The sequence below is a fragment of the Perissodus microlepis genome, chromosome 3 (assembly GCF_051167445.1).
Source record: "Perissodus microlepis isolate ML-2025 ecotype Zambia chromosome 3, ASM5116744v1, whole genome shotgun sequence".
Taxonomy (NCBI): Eukaryota; Metazoa; Chordata; class Actinopteri; order Cichliformes; family Cichlidae; genus Perissodus; species Perissodus microlepis.
In genome coordinates this window covers 4,525,260-4,547,302 of record NC_140463.1, presented here as the reverse complement: position 1 = coordinate 4,547,302, position 22,043 = coordinate 4,525,260, and the positions used below count along the sequence as shown (strand labels likewise).

The 22,043-nt window shown below is 44.0% G+C and overlaps 1 protein-coding gene across 1 annotated transcript in view; it reads left to right on the top strand.

The window, feature by feature from the left end:
* The window catches only part of LOC146389516 (uncharacterized), a 79,948-nt gene that overhangs the window by 51,644 nt on the left and 6,261 nt on the right, over positions 1 to 22,043 (top strand). The window contains exons 7-8 of the mRNA XM_084910501.1: positions 15,763 to 16,092; positions 18,344 to 18,676. Coding sequence (XP_084766627.1) covers positions 15,763 to 16,092; positions 18,344 to 18,676 — 663 coding nt within the window. The remainder of the gene's footprint in view (positions 1 to 15,762; positions 16,093 to 18,343; positions 18,677 to 22,043) is intronic.

The window sequence follows — 22,043 nt, the reverse complement described above, 5'->3', positions numbered from 1 at the left end:
AATTATGGACATGTAATATGATAAGGAGATTCTGCAGGTCATTAATCAATGTATTATAGTAAAAAATGTATTTTTTGTGACACAGGACACAAACATGGAAGCAAGATATATAATTAGGATTATTTCTAATAAATATGAATAAATAATTGCAATTTCTTTAACCATTGAGAATAACTAAATCCTTCAGGACAATGTCACATCAATGCACTGAACTCACTATGGCTACGTTCACACTGCAGGTCTTAATGCTCAATTCTGATTTTTTTTATTTAAATCTGATTTTTTGTCTGCTTGTTCACACTACAAATAAAATGTGACAGCAAACGCATTTCTTTGTGAACCCTCAAAGCGGCCCGCATATGCAAAAGCAGACGTCACACACAACGCGCTCTGTTTAGACCCAGACCAAACAGTATTGTTTGACTGATGGCCCTTAATATAAAGACTTGTTTCAGACTTTACGTTCCCCAATTTTGCTTTAAGTTATTTTGTTATTTACATTTGGCCTAATAATTATCCTTATTGCCGTTTTAGAGAGGAGCGGTGCTTCAAAGGATATGCAGATTATACAGTATAAATAAAATGTTCACGTTGTCTTCCCAACAGTTTCACTAACATCTACACGGGATGGACACAAAGCGCTCATGTGTTCTCAATGTCTTCTCGGACGCTTCTCCAGCACTGATAATTGGCATATGTTTTGTGTCAGTGACATAAAAGACGGATTTAATGCAACATGACCATTCAAACAGCAGTTGCTTTCTAAAACATCAGATATGTATTGGATTCAGTACCACATACGAAAGTGACCCAGATCGGATTTGAAAATATCGGATTTGTGCTGTTTTTACACTGTCATACCATGATTGGATATGGGTCGCATACGGTCAAAAAAGTCGGATTTGATGCGCTTTCGCCTGCAGTGTGAACATAGCCAGAGCCTCCACATGTTCTCACTGCAATTTGTCCGTCATGAATGAATTTATGATTGCACTAATTTGAATGTTTGGGGGGAAAAAAAACGCATTTTACTCACAGTACCCTACAAACGTCACTGCTGTTTAGTTTTCCGTCTTTGGATAGTTTTTCAACTCTCAGTGATGCCACAGTGATCATATGATTTATGGACCTGCAGCAGAGTTTGAGCCCAGACACGGCAAGTGATGTCAGACTTAAAAACCGGATAAAGATTGATATGAACATATCTATAACTTACTGGAATGAAAATGTCTGGAGCACACCAACAGATATTTGGAGATGGAAGAGAACTGGATATCAGCTCGTCTCACAGCTGCTATCCAGACTAGACGCCTTCTTTTGGTAACATCCGATACATGAGCTGCCTCATGTTGCTTCCAGGTGGGGAAAGAATGAAAAGATAAACCATTTTCAACCTTATTCCCTTGCCGGTCGTGCGATCTAACTTTACAACTGACCGCACAGCAAGTACGAACCATAGCTGGTGTTCTCTAGCATATCGAGACTATCTCTCCACACCGTTACATATTCCATATGTACGGGGTACGACCCCCCTTGGTCGCGGCGTGTGGATATTTCTTTAAGATACTCCGGCACGCCCGGCTACGCCCCACAGCTTACGTATAAAACAGCTGCGCAGACGTGACACCGGTGATCGTTGATCTCCACTTGTTGTGTGTGTGTGCGAAAGAGTGCTTACCTTGAGAGTACTGTGTGTGTGCGTCTATTGGAGCGTGCTTCGGCATCCTCCGGGGGTGATGTATTTCTCCCTTCTAGGTCCCCTGGTAGCCCCGATATTCCCCTGGTAGCCCCGATATTCCCCTGGTAGCCCCGGTATTCCCCTGGTAGCCCCAGTATTCCCCTGGTAGCCCCGGTATTCCCCTGGTAGCCCCGGTATTCCCCTGGTGTCCCTTAGCTTGGTTCCCCCTAGCTTGGTTAGTCCCCCTTCCCCAGCATATCACCTCGAAAAAAAAACAGGCTTATGCGCCGGTCGGACCAGCTGCCGGCTAGCGAGTAGGTCGGCTACAGTGAGGAAACACGGCAGGGACACGGCTTCAGCGTTCAAGCATACGCTGTCGCCTTGGCACTGTGCAGCTCGGCTGCTAATTGTGTTAACACAGAGGGGATGTGGCTTCAGCGTTCCAAACGTTCGCTGTTGGCCCGCTTAACACTGTGGGAATAAACAGTGGGGAATTATGCTACGGTTTGTGCCAGCTAATCGTTAGCCGGCCTGCGAGTAGCATTCCAGCCGGTTAGCCTGTCTGGCATGTCGCCCGCAGCTCGCGGGTTAACGCTGCCAGCAGGGCTCCGCTCGTAGCTCGGCTACATTGGGGAAATGTGTCAGAGTTCCAAGCATATGCTTTTACCTGTCAGCACTGTGACGCAGGAGCTAATAAACAGTGGAAGGGGAATTCAGGTTGCGGCTAGCGCCGGCTACCTGTTAGCACTTCTTGGTTAGCGTGTGGCCCCGCCCCCTTGCTTGGTAGCAGAAGTATGGCAGCCCACACGTCCCAAACATGTCTGTGTATGGCATTTTTGCCTTTTTATGGTGGGCACAAGCAGTGTGGCTGTGCCTGGGTGAAAAAGGGCAAATATATAACTAATATGAAAGCAGCCTAGAGCATGCTGTGCTGGCTGAAGTAGCTGCTGCTTGCATGCACTGCTTTGTTGCCAGCGCGGACTAGGCAGACCGTGCTGGGTTTGAAAGCATTAAATGGCCCGCCCCTCCCCCCTTCTCCTGCCTCCAAAAATGAGAGAGCAGGCTACTATGGGGAACATGGCTGCCACTGCTGTAACTCCAGTTAGGCAGGCCATGGGCTAGGTCCCCTCCCACACCTGTTGCTGATTTACTGCTGGCCCCTCCCACAGCGTCCCTCCCATGGCTCCGCCTCTGTGAGGCCTGGGCTTGGAGGTTGACTGTCGGGTGGCGGATGTTGAAGAAGCTTCCATCCTCTCCTCCGGTGTTGCCCTCCTGTCCCTGGGCTGCCCCCTGCTGGTCCCCGGGCACGGTGTCTGGCAAGTTGGGTCCCTTCAGCTCCTGATTGGAGCATGCCGGGTGTGGGAATTAGCCCTTCCTGAGGTCCCCTCTAGCTGAGTGGACCTCCAGGTTGTTGCTATCACGCAGCCTCAGCGCCTACTGCCTAAGGTGCCCCTGCTGCCTGGTTGCAGGCCGTGTGTGCCCTGCCCGCAGTTGGATGCTGCCGTGCATGGCGGGAGTAGTTGCCCTTGGCCCCTCCCCCGTAGCCCCCCCCCTTGGTCCCTAGTTGCCCCTTCGGGCCTTCCCTGGGCAGGGCGGCATGCCCTGACAGGGGCGTGAGGGTTACTTATGCCCTGCTGGTGGCCATTCTGTCACTCCCTCTATGGTTGGTGCTTGACACGACAGCTGCAGGCGGGCTGGGCATGGAGAGCCCACCCCAATCCTGTGCCTCTCAGGCTAAATGAGGATGATGGCTGCAGTGTTCCCTCCCAGGGCCCCGCCTCTGCGAGGCCTGGGCCGGTGGAGGTTGATTATTGTGAGGTGGATGTTGAAGAAGCTTCAATCCCCTCTGGCTGCCACTGGGGTAGGGTCCGGACGGGTGAACCCATGTCTGGGTTCCCTGGTTCTGGGGCCCTCCCACGGCATTCCCTCCCATGGCTCCGCCTCCTTGAGGCCTGGGCTGGTGGAGGTTGATGGTCAGGAGGTTGATGTTTATGACGCTTGGCTCTGGTCAGACGACTAGGGTTGCCTGATGGAACTGTCTGTCTGGCCTGCTGCCACCTTGCTTTAAAGAAGCTGAGGGGCCTCTGCAGGCGTGCAGAGATGGCCGTGTTCAGTTGAGGTGGGGAGGACTCGGAGCCTAGGCTCAGCTGTCCTCCAGCCGCTCTCCTCCCTCCTGACATCCTTTGAGTGTGGCCTAGTGGCCAGCTCTGCTGCAGGCTGTGGTCCCCTGGCCTATTGCCCGCGCTTCGCCGGTTCATACGCCAGTCGGACCTCGCTGCGTCTGACGGCTCGGCCAGCAGTTGACAGTTCTCCGGCCTGCGGCGCTGGCTCTCTGTCTGGCACATTGCCCAAATGTTGCGGATTACGTGGCCGGCAGGGCCCGCTCAGTGAGGGACAGGTACTCCCGCTACTCCTGGGACAGGCCCTGGGCCTCATCCTACCTCGGCCATCCTCTGAGTGGCCGAGCTGCTGCGACAGGCGCTCTCTCTCTCCCTGGCTTGGCCCTCCTCTCCAGCGGCTGCACTGCAGCTGCCGGCTGTGTTCTCTGGCGTGTTGCCCGCATTCGCTGGCTTGCCCGCCAGTCGGTCCTCGCTGTGTCTGATACGTCAGCCAGCGCATGTGTGTTCTCCAGCCTCCTTAGCCAGTCTCTGTCTGGCATATAGGCTGCTGCGGCTGCAGGCTGTGTTCCCCTGGCGCGTTGCCGCATTCGCCGACTTGCCCGCCAGTCGGTCCTCGCTGTGTCTGATGCCTCAGCCAGCGGGTGAGTGTTCCCCAGCCTGCGGCGCTGGCTCCCTGTCTGGCGTTGCCCGCTTCTTGCAGGCACCCAGTAGGGTCTCCTCTCAGCGACTTGATGAGCTACGCTTCCTCTCCTCTTCCTGCTCCTGGGATTCCAGGTTCGGACCCTGGGCTCCGAAGGCTCCAGCTGGGGATCCTTGGGGAGCGTATGCGCGGGCTCGTCCTAGCCGACTGCCCGTGTTTCTGGCCATTTGTCGCTCCGACCGCATGCCGCAGGTTGAGCTTGTCAGACCTTGCTGTGTCTGACATTTTGGCCAGTGAGTGAGAGGTCCCCAGCCTGCGATGCTGACTCCCGGTTGGTGCTTTGCCTGTGTGTCACGGACTTACATGGCCAGCACGGGGACGCCCAGTAGCTGGGACTTTGTGTCTGACCTCGAGTGTCTGACCTTGAGTTCACTCTTGAGGCTCCACTGTCTGCAGACATGCACGTGGTGACGGTGCTGGGGGTAGACCGTCGGGTCATTGCCTTGCTCAGCGCTCCACTTACGCAGGCTAGGCTGCCAGCCCCCCCCCCCCTCCCTGTCTGTCAACAGCTCGGGGTGGCTTCAGCTTTGAGGATGGACGGGCCACATCCCAAGCTTCACCTGTGGTTGTCCGCTTCGCCGGCGTACACGCCAGTCGGACCTCGCTGTGGCGAGTGAGAGTTCTCCAGCTGTAGTGCCGACTCTCTGTCTGGCATTGCCCGCATGTCGTAGCCCTATGTGACCAGCGGGCTGTTACTTGGCGGTTCGGTGTGCTGCGTTCCCTGGCTATCTGCCTCGCGGTTCCCGGGTTGACCTTGAGTGGCCGATCACTTGCAGGACTGGTTCAGGCCAGTCTGGCATCTGCAGACTGCTGCCTCCACCCCCTGGCTCGGCCTTCGTGTCTGGCTTGGCCCTGACCGGGGTGGTGTGCAATGTTCCCTCTAAGCTGTGCACGTGTGCAATTGCGCACTGCTGGCACGGTCTCTGTGCACAGAAATTCTGCGTTGCGCACAAAAAAAATCTAACCTGAATTAAAATTAAAATTAATACTTTAACAATTCTGTTTTGCAGTGTTAGTCAGTAAGTGACTGGCTGCTCCCATATGGGAACGATGCCACCTTATCCCATAGTCCAGCCAATAATGCGTATACGCGCAGCTAATCAACGTCGTTGACAGGCTATGACAGTGTCCTTATGTGCCGACACCGGTGTTTTAGCTGGCAAAGCGGCACGGCTGATGTGGAATGAAGCCACGTTAATGACAACGTGTACAACCATTGGAGATGTGAGCAGGACAGACGGAACAATTGACGGAAAAAGTGTGGACTTTATACCAGTTTTTAAATTGTGTTGATAGGCCACGTGAAACCAGAGTTATGATAAAATATCTGCAATATTTGGTTTTCTTCCTGAATACTGTCATTGTTTATATTTACTGCAGGAAGAAACGGTTAAATCGGCGTTTTATAAGAAAAAAGGCTCGAAAGCACTCTCCGCCTGTGAGCAAAAACACACCCCACCCCCCTCTGCCTTTCCTATTCGTCCAAAAAAGTACCATGTCGACCAATCAAAAAATGATATGGCAACGTGGCATCTAGTTGTTAAGAAACGGGGGAAGTTTTAGGAGTGATGGCGGTGTTTTGAGATGTGAGAGACTTGCGACGTTTAGCGCAAATCTTGTGTCGTTAGTGTTTAGTGTAGTCAATAGTTTTGTTATTGATATACCTTTATTAGTCCCACAAGGGGAACATGAGGCGACTGCTGAATGTTACAGGTGTTACATCTCCTGTTGTCAGGCCTGCAGTTATCAGGATGTTGTTCTCCTTTATCTCATAGTGGACAGAAATAATTTTTTGGAGTGACACAAATAATTTGTGTGGCATCAGATTTTATGCAGAACAGCTGATTGTTCTGTAAATAGTTTGAAATGTTTATTTAAAAATACCTTGGCTGCATTTAAAAAAAATAGCTGCAAAAAACTTTGTTTGCCAAACTCGGTTACTTTTTTGAAGAAGTAACTATATAATTAATTGCCCAACATTGGTCATTATATACTGTATTTTGGAGACAGAGAGTTACAGGACTCTCTCCCAGACCACAGACTCATACTCATAATACAAGTCAGAGTTTTATAAAAAGAATTTAAAAAAAAGTTTTGTTTTCAAAATTGGCCCATATGGAAAAGAAATAGTAAAAACTTATATGTGATTACTCATGAAAGTGGCCACTTTCTCATTACTTTCATATATTGTTTTAGTAAGTATCCAAAACATACAAGTTTCATTATATAATTTTTCAAGGGATCTTATATCTGTTTTCACTCTTATATGCTTTTCATACAAGTTTCACACAAGACAGATACAAACTTTATAAGATTTATATATATATTTTCCATATGGGGGAGTTCAAGTTATTTTTACTTCCAATAGTGTTAACATACTACACAGGTTATGAACAAGATTTTTTTTTACATTTTCATTGTAAATGGGCTAAAGCTGTTAATTAAAAGTAGTCTGACATAAATGCTGTAATTTGATTATTTTAATAAACCATGAAACTTGGATGGATTAGATGGTGGCGTGACCACAGTGCACACGTCTGCTGTTGCTCACAGTGGTCCAAGGGATCGCTCAGGGAGTTTGTGTGTTCGCTCAGACACATGAAAAATTAGAGGGAACATTGATGGTGTGTACACATAGTTCTTTGGTCTTCACTCTCGGCGGTTTGGTTGCACTGTCTCCTCGCGGGGTGTCTTACAGAGTTACCCCGTACATATGAAATATGTAGCGGTGGGGAGAGATAGTCTCGATATGCTAGAGAACGTACGGTTACGGTGTAACCTTGGTTCTCTTAGTGAGAGACTATCTCTCCACCGTGAGGCCACTCGGAGACGCGTTCCGATCAAACGATCACCGGTGTCACGTCTGCACAGCTGTTTTATAGCTGTTTTATAAGCTGTTTTCTTAAAGAAATATCCACATGCCGCGACCAAGGGGGGTCGTACCCCGTACATATGGAATATGTAACGGTGTGGAGAGATAGTCTCTCACTAAGAGAACCAAGGTTACACCGTAACCGTACGTTATCCGTGTACTTTCGCTCCTTTTTCGCTAGCGCTTTGTTCGGCCCAGAAACATGGTGCCTCAACCAAAAATCCTGGCCACGCCCCCTCTCGTGACATCACTCTCCAAAAGCTCTATTAGGCTAATCGTTGTGTCACTTCCCGTATTTGAGACAATCCCTTTCTGTCAAGGATTTTTAATTTGTTGTGGTTTTTTAATTTGTTGTGGATTTTTAATTTGTTGTGGTTTTTTAATTTGTTGTGGATTTTTAATTTGTTGCCATTTTTTAATTTGTTGCGGATTTTTAATTTGTTGCGTTTTTTTAATTTGTTGTGGATTTTTAATTTGTTGCGTTTTTTTTTAATTTGTTGTGGTTTTTAAATTTGTTGCCGTTTTTTAATTTGTTGCGGATTTTTAATTTCTTGCGCTTTGCACTTCCCAGCCACCGTAAAAAACAAAGTTTCATTTATAGTATAACTTCAGAAACATTTACTCAAGAAATGTTTTTCCACTCACTGGCTTTCATACAGAAACCTCAATAATATGCTTGTATTTATTTATGTGACTATCATGTGTTTATTTCCACTTTTTGCATAAAATTTTCCCCCAAACATGAACAGAAATTCACTTTTATTCAGAGTTTTATGTAATGTATATATTAATATTAAAAAATTAATAAAAATAACTTTTTTCACCAGTAATGAAATGCACACAGCTATTCTTTAAAAATCCTAATTAAAACAGAAAAGAACATGGAACTAAATTACAAATTGGTTAATTCAGCCATTTATGTCAAATATCACACTCACTCTGATTTCAAATGGGCAATGGTGACCTACAGTGCCATTATCCACCTTCTAGATTGAAACATACATCCCAAACTCTCCCACACTTCCTGTTTCAGCTCAGTCACACTTCTGCTCTTCAAGCGGTCTAAAATCACCCTTTATTTCTGCTTTCTGCCAGAGTAACTGATGAAATTTTTAGCTCACGAACGAAAGCCACTGCTTTTCCCACCATTTTCAGCTCCCCCGTCAGCCAATGATCCAGCAAAAAAACAAAACAAAACAACAACAACAGCTGCAAACACTCTTATTCAGGCCCCCCAACGCATACACATACGGACACACACTGGAACTACACAGAGTTTACATACAGACACTGGAAAGAAGCGATTACGCAATCCCTTTCAGTCTAAACTTCAGCGAAACACTACACAGAAATACACCTATTGAACACTTGCTTGCTCATAGTTGAATCACAAACAAAAACACACCCGGTATTTCAAGATTTTCACAAATTCTGTACTGTTAAAGAACACTACTGTTTCTTTTTTAAGGAGAATTCCCTCCTTAGAGTAACAATGATTAAGCACTACCACGGTTATTGTGCTCAACGTACTGTTTTATTAATAGTTTTCAGTGTTTTACTCAGTACAAACAATTTTTTTAAGGAGGGGTGATCAAGACCTCCTTGCGGTTTGCAATGCATTCCCAACTGGTTTAACCTTTTATTTACCTTATTTAACCTTTAACCTTTTAACCTAACTTTTATTAACCTGTTTCAACCTCATTTAACCTGTTTATTCAACTTTTAACCTTACCCTTATTTTACCTGTAATCTTGTAACCTTTAACCTTAATCTTCCTTGACCAAATTTAACCTAACCTAACCTTTATTAACTTGTAACCAGACTTATTTTAACACCAAATTAAAATATTTAACCTTTATATTTTCCTTTTATTGCCAACTTGTAATTCCAACTTTTTGTGCATTAAACATGTATCATGCCATATAAAAACACTTTAACTGAGAAAACTCAGTTGAGAAAAACAACGACTCACCGCTCACAATTAAATTTGGTGTATGTCCAATTTTGCAGTTTCGATAGAAAACAGGCTCTGCTTACCTTTATTTTGAAGGCCTGCCATGAACGTGACCCGGAATCGGTTGTCTCCAGTTCTGGCATCTGACAGCAACTGCATCAGCAACCTTTCGATTTTTTTAAGAGGGAAGTACAGGAGGAATGTCTGTCATTTAAAAAAGATTTAATTTGCTTCTGCAGTTGAAGTTACAAGTTTACAGCGCTGGACTTCGATGTGAACACAGCCGTTGTGCTTCACACAAAGGATGACCTTGAATCAAGCCATACAGTTTTATACCCCAACAGTAACTCGCCCCCACCTGTAACAGGTGCTGTTTTGGCAATTTTGTGCAAATAGGGTGAACCAGTGTGCATCATAATGACAGACATGGAGCCAGTGACGAAGAGAGGACGTTCTGTTTTAATAATTAAAAACAAAAAGAACAACCATATGTTCACTTCATTTTTATTTTACTTTCATGACCATCTCTACACCCAGGTAAAAACATCCTTAAAATATACACTGTACATATAAGTTATAATATGTTATATATAAACGTACCTGTCCACAGGTTAATTACATAAGAATGTGAAGGCAGGAAAGTCAAACCACTAGCACACCCCCAGCCTATCAGATGACTGTGCTGCATATTATTATATATAATGTATTTTTATCTGTTATGTTTACAAATGTCACAAGAAGCCACAAACAAATATGGCACATGTTTAAACAAGAACAGTGTATTCATCAAGATTATTTCCTAATCAAACAGACACAACATCATTTTTTAACCCCCCCCCAAAACATTATGAAAGCACCACAGCAGCAACCTGATATCACACAGAACTGTCACTGATGTCAAACAAAAGCTGTCAGCTCAGATCTGCGGAGTGGGCGCTCATGATGAAGCAGTTCATATTTATTTGTAGATTCAAGCTACTCTTCACATTCTGTCCACCAGATGTCATCAAAGAAGATTTCAAAGCTTCGAGTAATGAAACCTTTTTTAATAGTAGCTTCAGAAAGCTTCATTTGGCCATAACTACCATTTACTCACCAAATCAGTGAACCATGGACCAGAATCACAGTGATGCCCAAAATAACCACTGAAGCTGAAGCTTCACCAGATGCACCCAGGTTTGCTCAGCATGTTTCAGAGAAAAAACGTGCATTTTCACACTTCAGTAATAATTTCACTGGCAGCCCATTTAACAAACTGGTAAAGTTTAGTCACCAGCAGCTTTTTGGGCTCACACTCAGGGTGAGCCTTCTGTAATATATTTATAGCATGGTTGAGGTCAGTGAGGGCTATCCTAGTGCACACTATTTGTGTTAACAGTCTAGAGCAGAGGTCACTAACAGGCAGACCGTGATCTGGACCAAGAAGCTGTCCCATACGGACCCAAACCACACAGATTTAACACCTGGCGGTGTTTAACTGGTGCAGCTTTTCTGCTCTTTATGGTACTGGCTCTAGTGATGTGCGAATCATGAACGAATCGTTCAATACTCGAGAATCACTTTACTGACTCATGAATCATGATTGACACGCCCAACTGACTCACTGACTCATCCCTGCTGCTATTAGCAAACTAATTTCATTAGTAGAAATATATCTAGCTTATAATTAAAGTTGTGTGGAAAAAACAACAGCCAGTTTCTTAACAAAAACATTTCTGCTCTGAACTGGAATAAAAAACCCTGAGTAGAAGCTCACATCAAGACAATAGCTCCTCAGCTCACAGTAGCATCGCTCTGCTAACATGCTAACAGCACATTTGAGTTACTCACCCCCTCCCTTCCTGTGCTGAATCATAGCATAAACGAATCACTCACTCACTCACCCCCTCCCTCCTGCTCCCTCCTGTAGTCGAAAAGGAGGCAGAGCTGTTGAGAAATGCTAGGAGCTAACTGGGCGCTGACCGTATCATTCAAATATATTGAATGTCACAATGTTGGCAAAGAGAGGAAGTGACGTCAGACTTGCGCATGCGGGGTACTGATCGGGTTTCCGGTATGGATCGGGTAGTGACACAGCCTTTGAATTGGGACAGCCTTCGTCGCGTCGCTGTGACGTAATCGGCCTTAAAATGCGGCCTTTAAGGCTGCAGACCCTGCAATGATCCAGCGATGAGTAGAAGTCACTCCCTGGCTTAAATGCCAGCTGCACTAATAAGGTGTTTCCTCTTCAGAGGGGCGTGGGCCGAGGGCGTGAACCCACAGTGAGCTCCGCCCTGGCGAGATAGAGAGAGGGCAAGAGGGAGAGAGAGAGACACACACACAAAACTACTGATCAGTGACCTGCTGATCCTCCGGGCCGTGACAGATACAGATGACTGTGCTGGAGAAAGTTAAGAAAAAGAAAACAGACAGAAAAATGTGGAACAAATGATTGTGTGCAAGGTGGACAATGAAAACAGAAGATTAACTGGGTACATGGTGGGCCTCTCCAGATGCAGTCGGCTGATCTAACAAATCAACCGAAAGAGCAGCTCATAAGATCTGACCTTCACTATCTGACCTTCACTTTCCACTGAGACAAGTTTGTCAGATATGAGGAAAGTAGCCCTGTGCATCTTAACCATATTTGAATCCACACACAAAAGCGAGGCAGTTTCCTGCACAGTGAACATAATTAAAGCTAAATATGACCTTTACCTTCATCAGAAGATTATAGCAGACTGAATGTAAACTTGGTCTACTTGGTAAATCTAAAGAGTAAATGTTTGTTGTGTTTTAGAAATGAGAGTTGCTCCACACAGTTTACAAGCATCTAATCTTCCCTTGACATCAAAGTCAAATGATTGATTGATTGATTGATTGATTGATTGAAATGTGTCCATATCTTTTCTTCCTCCCAAGCTATCAGGGACTATACAGGCACAGGTGTAATCTTCAACATATGGGTTTTATTATTGTACCCCCAAAAGACAAGAAGTTCCTTCAAATACACAGTCACAAAAATAACAGATTTTAAGAGCTCAGTGGGCCATAAGGAGGTCAATTAAATAGAATTCAAATTTATTCAAAAATAATACTTAACATAATATCAACTATCAAAATAAAATACCTCTCCAAACTGATCTGAGCAAGTTGGACAAAGCTCAAACTTTATAGTAACTGGATAAACCGAGGTGGACTGTTTCTTACCTGACAGGGCACCATGGTAAATGATGCTGAACACATCACCTGATGGGTCAGAGCTGAATGAACGTCTGAATTTTGTCTTGTGTGCAAACAGAGCTAGCATTAGCAGGTAAAGGAGTCTGTGTGCGTTTTCATGGTAACAGCTCAGTTTCCTCTTACTGAGCACCTGGGCCAACATGCGTGATGGAGAGGAGTCAAAGTGCAGTGTGAAGAAGCTTTGAAAAACTCCTTTAGCACGTTAGCAAAGAAAGCCTTGATGATGGAAAGGAGACGTCAGCTCCTGCCATGTCTGCTTTAATAAAACAGGAAGTTGAACAGGTGGAGGCTAAGCAGCACTTTCTGTGGGAGCCAAGTTAAGATAGTTCATATGTTTTAGTATTTACAGGGAGTGCAGAATTATTAGGCAAATGAGTATTTTGTCCACATCATCCTCTTCATGCATGTTGTCTTACTCCAAGCTGTATAGGCTCGAAAGCCTACTACCAATTAAGCATATTAGGTGATGTGCATCTCTGTAATGAGAAGGGGTGTGGTCTAATGACATCAACACCCTATATCAGGTGTGCATAATTATTAGGCAACGTCCTTTCCTTTGGCAAAATGGGTCAAAAGAAGGACTTGACAGGCTCAGAAAAGTCAAAAATAGTGATATATCTTGCAGAGGGATGCAGCAGTCTCAAAATTGCAAAGCTTCTGAAGCGTGATCATCGAACAATTAAGCGTTTCATTCAAAATAGTCAACAGGGTCGCAAGAAGCGTGTGGAAAAACCAAGGCGCAAAATAACTGCCCATGAACTGAGAAAAGTCAAGCGTGCAGCTGCCAAGATGCCACTTGCCACCAGTTTGGCCATATTTCAGAGCTGCAACATCACTGGAGTGCCCAAAAGCACAAGGTGTGCAATACTCAGAGACATGGCCAAGGTAAGAAAGGCTGAAAGACGACCACCACTGAACAAGACACACAAGCTGAAACGTCAAGACTGGGCCAAGAAATATCTCAAGACTGGTTTTTCTAAGGTTTTATGGACTGATGAAATGAGAGTGAGTCTTGATGGGCCAGATGGATGGGCCCGTGGCTGGATTGGTAAAGGGCAGAGAGCTCCAGTCCGACTCAGACGCCAGCAAGGTGGAGGTGGAGTACTGGTTTGGGCTGGTATCATCAAAGATGAGCTTGTGGGGCCTTTTCGGGTTGAGGATGGAGTCAAGCTCAACTCCCAGTCCTACTGCCAGTTTCTGGAAGACACCTTCTTCAAGCAGTGGTACAGGAAGAAGTCTGCATCCTTCAAGAAAAACATGATTTTCATGCAGGACAATGCTCCATCACACGCGTCCAAGTACTCCACAGCGTGGCTGGCAAGAAAGGGTATAAAAGAAGAAAAACTAATGACATGGCCTCCTTGTTCACCTGATCTGAACCCCATTGAGAACCTGTGGTCCATCATCAAATGTGAGATTTACAAGGTGGGAAAACAGTACACCTCTCTGAACAGTGTCTGGGAGGCTATGGTTGCTGCTGCACGCAATGTTGATGGTGAACAGATCAAAACACTGACAGAATCCATGGATGGCAGGCTTTTGAGTGTCCTTGCAAAGAAAGGTGGCTATATTGGTCGCTGATTTGTTTTTGTTTTGTTTTTGAATGTCAGAAATGTATATATGTGAATGTGGAGATGTTATATTGGTGTCACTGGTAAAAATAAATAATTGAAATGGGTATATATTTGTTTTTTGTTAAGTTGCCTAATAATTATGCACAGTAATAGTCACCTGCACACACAGATATCCCCCTAAAATAGCTAAAACTAAAAACAAACTAAAAACTACTTCCAAAAACATTCAGCTTTGATATTAATGAGTTTTTTGGGTTCATTGAGAACATGGTTGTTGTTCAATAATAACATTATCCCTCAAAAATACAACTTGCCTAATAATTCTGCACTCCCTGTATATTTTGCTGTTGTTAAGCTTGTTTGTGTAATTAATAATTTAGGAAGTAAATGCATGTTTATGGTGGAACTAAAATTATTTTATTGCTGTGTTGATTTGGTTACGTAGTACCATGAATACATGTGCCTTAAAGACTCGTGTTTATAGTAAAATCCGGGCATCACGGATGTATGCAAATTAGCGCATGCGGTGCGGGCGGGGGGAGAGAGAGAAAAAGAGTTAATACGGCATAAGCGATACGCGGCAGCAGGGTAGAACAGAGCCACACGGTTTTCCTACCGTAGTAGGTTATTTTGTTGAGGATAAGTTAAACCTGAGCACTCCTGTAAGATGCAAACTGTGGAATAAATTTTTTGTTACATCTTTTCACATCGGAGTCCCGTGGAGTTCTTTTTCCTCTTCAAACTGACGTACGCGAGTGAAGCACGGGAAAACTGGTCTCACGGCTTATACACTTTCACATTAACATCTCTGAGAAATCACTTGGTTGGCTGCATGTACAAAGTTGAAGCAGCAGTTTTTCTAATGCACCACCTTCATGTTTCCTTCATATTTGAATCCCCCTGTAGATACTGACAGGTAACCATGTCACACAGAGCTCAAGCCTTTGAATCCAGCTGTGATTGTTGATTTTCTATTGAATGGACTTTTTCAAATCCAGCTGTAGGCCTGTGTTTGTGAGCTCATTAACAGCTGTTTATTTAGAGAGACGTGGTCCTCACAGGACAGTCACTACAAACATATGATTTTATAGAATATGATGCATTACTGCAGATTCAACACAATAGAAAGGATTTGAAATGAGCTCAGCCTTAAACATGTGCAGCAGTAATATTGATCCATAGACACTGATGGGAACATTTGTCTGCACAATAAGTACTTTGACTTTTCATACTTTATGTACAATTTGCCAGTACTGCAGTTTTGTGTGTAGTGAGGTGTTTTCATGGTGTTTTCTTGGTGCTTTTACTAAAGGAACGCTTCTATCAAATTCTTCCAAATGTTGTCAAACTGAGCTGTGTGATGAAGTGAGTGTGACAGAAACACTCAGACTGTGTTTCTCTGCTTCATCAAGTCAAATCTGGTCCCCAGAGACTGAATAAAGTCCTGTCCCACTAACAGCAGCTCCAACAGTCTGTTCACTGCTTTCTTCCTGTCAGTCTTCATCTTTCTGCTGCGTCTCCTCTTCACACTGACCACTTTCTATCTAACAGTGAGCTCCCAGTGAAGCAGCAGCATTCAGCCTGTTAGAGTCAACACAAATGTCTCCATCCAAGCTCATGTTGTGCTTTGTTGTCCTCTCAGTCCCCCAGGTGGAGGTGGATTCAGGGGTGGAGTCTGTCCAGCTGCCCTTCAACACCACACTTCACCTGCCTGAAGACGCTAAAGTGGAGTGGAAGGAGAACAAATATGTCAGGAAGGTCCATGTGAATGAGAACGGCTCTGACCAGCCTGAAGAACAGCACCAGGTTTACAGAGACCGAACGAAGATGAATGAAGACCTGCTGAAAACTGGAGACCTCAGTCTGACCCTGAAATACCCCACAGACTGGGACACCAGGAGCTACACCTGCACCATCTACAACAGGGAGGGAAACATCCTGCTGAAGAAACAAGTGGAGCTGAAAGTCAGAGGTCAGTGCTGTAGATACAAGTCAAAGGTCAGAGGTCATGTAGGAGTTTATTCTCTAAAAGCTTTTAGTTTGAATCTATTTTCAGTTCATTCAAATAAAATATATTCTTTGATGTTTTGATCTAAAAGCCAAAAATGTCAGGCGGAGCAACTGTGTGTTTAAATGAACAGACTAAGAAGACCATTAAAAATGATCCTAACTTCAAAATAAAAGCCTCTGGCATGATTGGAGTTTGGATCAAATCAATAGTTTTGTTAGTTTAGTCCAAATCAATGTAAATGTATAAATATCAATAGTTTTAAAGCTGCTGAGATCATTCAAACACTTTGATCCAGTCATTTGGATGTTGTCACATGTCAGGGTGGAGCAGCCATAAATATGAGGCTTTTATTGTGAAAATGCTGAGTGTGATGATCCAGAGGAGCCCATGGGGTCTTTGTGGCTGGATGCAAAGGTTTGTAGCTCTCCTTGTAAAGAGAAACAGCTTGAAGCTACAGAGGAGCGTCTGCAGAAGAAGACAGGGGAAAGAGGAAGAAGCTGAGGCCGCTGGAGAAAAGACAGGAAAAGGAAATCAGCTTTATTTGTTGGAGGCCGTTTGTTCATCACACTGAAATATTCCCACTTTAGAGACAGGAAACAAAGTGAAGTGTGGATTGATGTTTGTCTCCATGATTTGGGCCCTGGAATAATTTCTTCATCTCCCACTTTAAGACATATTAATGTCAGCCTCACACGTCCCACAGTGGACATATTTCTATTTCTAGATGATATTTGGAGGATTGTCATGTGTTTCTCTGCTGTCACAGCTCTTTGTGATATTTGAGCGCAGCTGTAATGTTTGTGTGGTTAAAGCCACCAGACTCCACTGACAAAAACTCTCATTTTAGCCGGAGAACACGGGGCTGCTGTGGGACTTTGTGTTTGCAAAGATTTCTACTGGAGGCATTTTTGCCTTTATTATATAGGTGTTGAAGTGAGTTGAGTGATTGTGAGCAGATTAGATGTGCGAGCCTCCCTGTAGAGAAAAGCAAATCTTCTCCAGAGTTTCCCACCTCATGTTTTCCTGTGTCACAGCTGATTGTCACATCCTGGCTGTCACTAAATGAGTGGTCCAAAGGTGGAAGGAGGAGCACAGTTAGATTGTTCACCTCCTAACCTGTGAAATCAATCAGCTGAATGAAAAACACTGTGATCCTATGAGCTGCTATCAGGGCTGCTCCATTCTCAGGATTCTCATCTGGATGATTGAAGCAGATTATTGATGAAGTCAGCAAACAGCTTTCAAAATGGCTCTTTTTCCAGGGGAACTCCCTGAAATGTAAATCTCATTGAAATGAAGAAGAAGTCCAAAGGCGTGGTTAGGCCCAGACATGTGGCTGTTTTCAATGTGTTTTCAATGTAAAGCCCATGTTGCAGGCAGCTGCTGCTCCTTACTGGCCCACAGTCTCCACTGATGGATGTGTCAGCTCACTTGTACTATAGCCACGCGAGAAACAGATTTGAATCCCCCTGTAGATACTGACAGGTAACCATGTCACACAGAGCTCAAGCCTTTGAATCCAGCTGTGATTGTTGATTTTCTATTGAATGGACTTTTTCAAATCCAGCTGTAGGCCTGTGTTTGTGAGCTCATTAACAGCTGTTTATTTAGAGATACGTGGTCCTCACAGGACAGCCACTACAAACATATGATTTTATAGAATATGAAGCATTACTGCAGATTCAACACAATAGAAAGGATTTGAAATGAGCTCAGCCTTAAACATGTGCAGCAGTAATATTGATCCATAGAACACTGATGGGAACATTTGTCTGCACAATAAGTACTTTGACTTTTCATACTTTATGTACAATTTGCCAGTACTGCAGTTTTGTGTGTAGTGAGGTGTTTTCATGGTGTTTTCTTGGTGCTTTTACTAAAGGAAGGCTTCTATCAAATTCTTCCAAATGTTGTCAAACTGAGCTGTGTGATGAAGTGAGTGTGACAGAAACACTCAGACTGTGTTTCTCTGCTTCATCAAGTCAAATCTGGTCCTCAGAGACTGAATAAAGTCCTGTCCCACTAACAGCAGCTCCAACAGTCTGTTCACTGCTTTCTTCCTGTCAGTCTTCATCTTTCTGCTGCGTCTCCTCTTCACACTGACCACTTTCTATCTAACAGTGAGCTCCCAGTGAAGCAGCAGCATTCAGCCTGTTAGAGTCAACACAAATGTCTCCATCCAAGCTCATGTTGTGCTTTGTTGTCCTCTCAGTCCCCCAGGTGGAGGTGGAGTCAGGGGTGGAGTCTGTCCAGCTGCCCTTCAAAACCACATCTCACCTGCCTGAAGACGCTAAAGTGGAGTGGAGGGACAATTATACAGGTTTTGGGATCAGCTGTACGAAGGTCCACTTGTATGAGAATGGCTCCAACCAGCCTCAGTTTTGCAGCGACCGAACGAAGATGAATGAAGACCTGCTGAAAACTGGAGACCTTAGTCTGACCCTGAAATACCCCACAGACTGGGACACCAGGACCTACACCTGCGCCGTCTACAGCAGGGAGGGAAACATCCTGCTGAGGAAAATGGTGAAGCTGAAAGTCAGAGGTCAGTGCTGTAGATACAAGTCAAAGGTCAGAGGTCATGTAGGAGTTTATTCTCTAAAAGCTTTTAGTTTGAATCTATTTTCAGTTCATTCAAATAAAATAAATTCTTTGATGTTTTGATCTAAAAGCCAAAAATGTCAGGCGGAGCAACTGTGTGTTTAAATGAACAGACTAAGAAGACCATTAAAAATGATCCTAACTTCAAAATAAAAGCCTCTGGCATGATTTGAGTTTGGATCAAATCAATAGTTTTGTTAGTTTAGTCCAAATCAATGTAAATGTATAAATATCAATAGTTTTAAAGCTGCTGAGATCATTCAAACACTTTGATCCAGTCATTTGGATGTTGTCAAGTGTCAGGGTGGAGCAGCCATAAATATGAGGCTTTTATTGTGAAGTTAAAGAGTAATAAGAGTGAAAATTAGGTTATCTTTATTTTCTAACCATGATGGAGGTTAGATGTAAAGCAATAAATAACAGTATCAATGACTTTTATGCGTCATTGTTTTTTTATGCAGTGACATAAAAACAGAAAAACTCCCCCTCAGCTTGTTCGTGGCCAAAAATGGCTACCTCCTGTTTACGTTCACAAAATCCTATAAAATTAATATACATTGAAACATTTTTCTACTTTGACAAATTGATTTTTTTTTATAAAATATAATTCAAATTCAGAAATGATACCAGCCAGATTACATATTACTACTACGTGTTTTGGGGGAAAATAGCTTCAAAGAAAAATAGCTTCAAGTTCAAATTTTTACAGCATATGAATGATTAAACCTAATATTTTTTTAATCATCATTGCAGGTCAGTAACAGGAACAATGATTTATTTTTACTTTATTTTATTTTTTTTGGATGGATGGCCTGAAAGAAAATAACACATGGTGTGTTAGTGGCCAGAAAGGCCATTTAATGACCAAATAACCACTGAAATGACCACTAAAATGATCAAAACTTATATTTCAGTGTGTGTGCTTCTGTGTGCATCCTCATTAGCAGCAAGATGTGCTAACCACAGTAGAGTGGTTTTTGTAGGCACACTTTCCACTAGTGATGTGTCGGTCGCGAACGAAACAGCTCTTAGAGCCAACTCTTTGAAGTGAACGACGGGAGCCGGCTGCTTATTGGGAGCCGTGGGTTTTTTTTTCTTTCTCTCACCCTCTCTCTCGCACTTTTTTCCCGCTTAACTCCACACACGAGCCTTGTGCTTTGCACTGGGAAGAGGGGGGAGGGGCGGTAGTTACACTGGCAGTAGCACAGGAACAGAGCGGGAGGGAAAGAGAGAGAAAGAGAGCCAGGGACAACAAAGTCACCTTAGAAAGGTATATATAAATTCTGAACCCCTTTCCCTTTTTTACTTCCTGAGAACTCCCAGTATTGTCATCCAACATGCCATGTATTGCTTTATTCTGGTTTAGGCTCACATCTCCACTTCATCTATAATCCTCCAATTCTCACACCTTCGCCTCCCGTGCAGGTTTTTAAGGGTGCACAGCAGCTAAAAGATCTCCTTTGTTATAAAAAAGTCAAAAGTAGATCTCCGGCTGCTAATGCAGGGAACTGCATACAGGGTGAGCCCTGGTTTGATACCAGTGGGTACTGGATTGTAGAGCAGTCTCTCTTCAGTGCTGGGACCCACATGGTTTTCCCTTCATTAAGGATCCACTCAGTCACCGGCTCCTCGTTCTCAGAAAATGCCGCTACGTTCTTTTTCCATCAGCTGCTCGGCCTCCACCTCCATGCCCCCCAACCCCAATTCCCTCCAAATAAGAGGATTCAGGCACTGACTAGTACTCATCATCAGTGGTTATGCAGTCAGCCTCTTTGGAGATTGTCCCCTCATCTTCTGGAGAGGAAGTTTCTTCATCTTGGGCAGATGTCTTTTCTTCAAGGGCAGAGGACTGCTTGGTGTCCTTGCTCTCTGACCAGATCATATAGACAGTGCTTGAAGTAGTGATGACCTTCTTGCCATATATCCAGAATAAATGATCTGGAAGCTGTTAGGCTTACTTACAGCAGTAGCAACGTCTGCACCTGCATAAACTCCAGGACACGTTTACAAACAGTGTTTGTTGTTGTTTGCGCTGCAGCTGCAGCTGCAGCTGCAGGTTTGAATTCTGCAAAATGTCCGGTGATTGGGTTTTTTTTTTTTTGAGAGAGACTTATTATTTTGGATATGGTCTCTTTTGATAAAAGATACAAGAGTAAAAGTGCTTTTAACATGTGCTTCAAAGCTAAGTTTGACTAGGAACCACAAAGCTCGATAGCCTGCATCAACAGAAATTCACTGCAGCCTATGTAATGTTTGATGCGGCATAATTTATTCCAGTCTATCTTGCAAATACATATTTGTGCTGCAATGTCATGCACAAACACAAACTATTAGATCCTTAAGATCAAACCTATGTCAAAACTGTGTCATTCTTTTGGTCCTTTGGAGTGTGGTAAGCCATCAAACGCCCCTATTGGAAACTAAGAATATTACATGAAATTGCTTCTTTGGCCAAAAATTGGTAAAATTGTGCAATTTGGTTAAGAAAAAACATTAAAAACTAGTATTTTCCTGTGTTGAGTTTAGAATGAAAGCAATTTGACCTAAATTGCATGATTTACTACTGTCAATAGCAAATAATCGATAAAGGTCATTATTATAATGGGTTTCAATTGGCCAAAAATGGCCAAGATAGAACCAAGAGGAACAATTTGATGTATAGTGAATATTATTGGTATATTATTATTGATATATGTAAGCAGCTGATGAAAATTAAAAAATCTGGAAACAATCTAGACCTTTGGGAAGTTTCATTCCCTTTTTATTAACACAGCGAGAATGGTTGAAAAAAGAAAGGTGAAGTGGCCACCATAGAGCCCAGAGGGTTAAGTTTCTTCTAGATATTTCACTTCTGATCTAAGAAGCTTCTTCAGTGCTAATACCAGGTGCAGAGTTCCAGATTTTAAGCCCTGGTGAGAGAGCGCCCCAAGAAGGTCGTTGACCCACTATTGATCATGTGCCTCATCATTACTATTGTCAATCAATCTCCCAGAGCGTACGCCTCCTTTGCACAGTGTTCCACAACAGAGGCCAAGATGTGATGTGTGTCCAGATAGTAATACAGGGACGGGAAATACGGGCCTTACTGGATTCTGGTGCACGGCGGAATGTGCTGCCCCTCCACTATTTTAACACCATCCCCGCAGAGTCAAGACCCCAGGTGCAGGCATCCATTGCTCAGACTCTACAAGGCATTGGTCCAGAGGGATTGGCCGTCCTGGGTGAGGTCATCCTGCCTGTACATGTGGGGAGCGGTGTTAAAAATGTAGACTTTCTTTTGGCCGACATGGCTGAGGGCACTGAAGTTATCC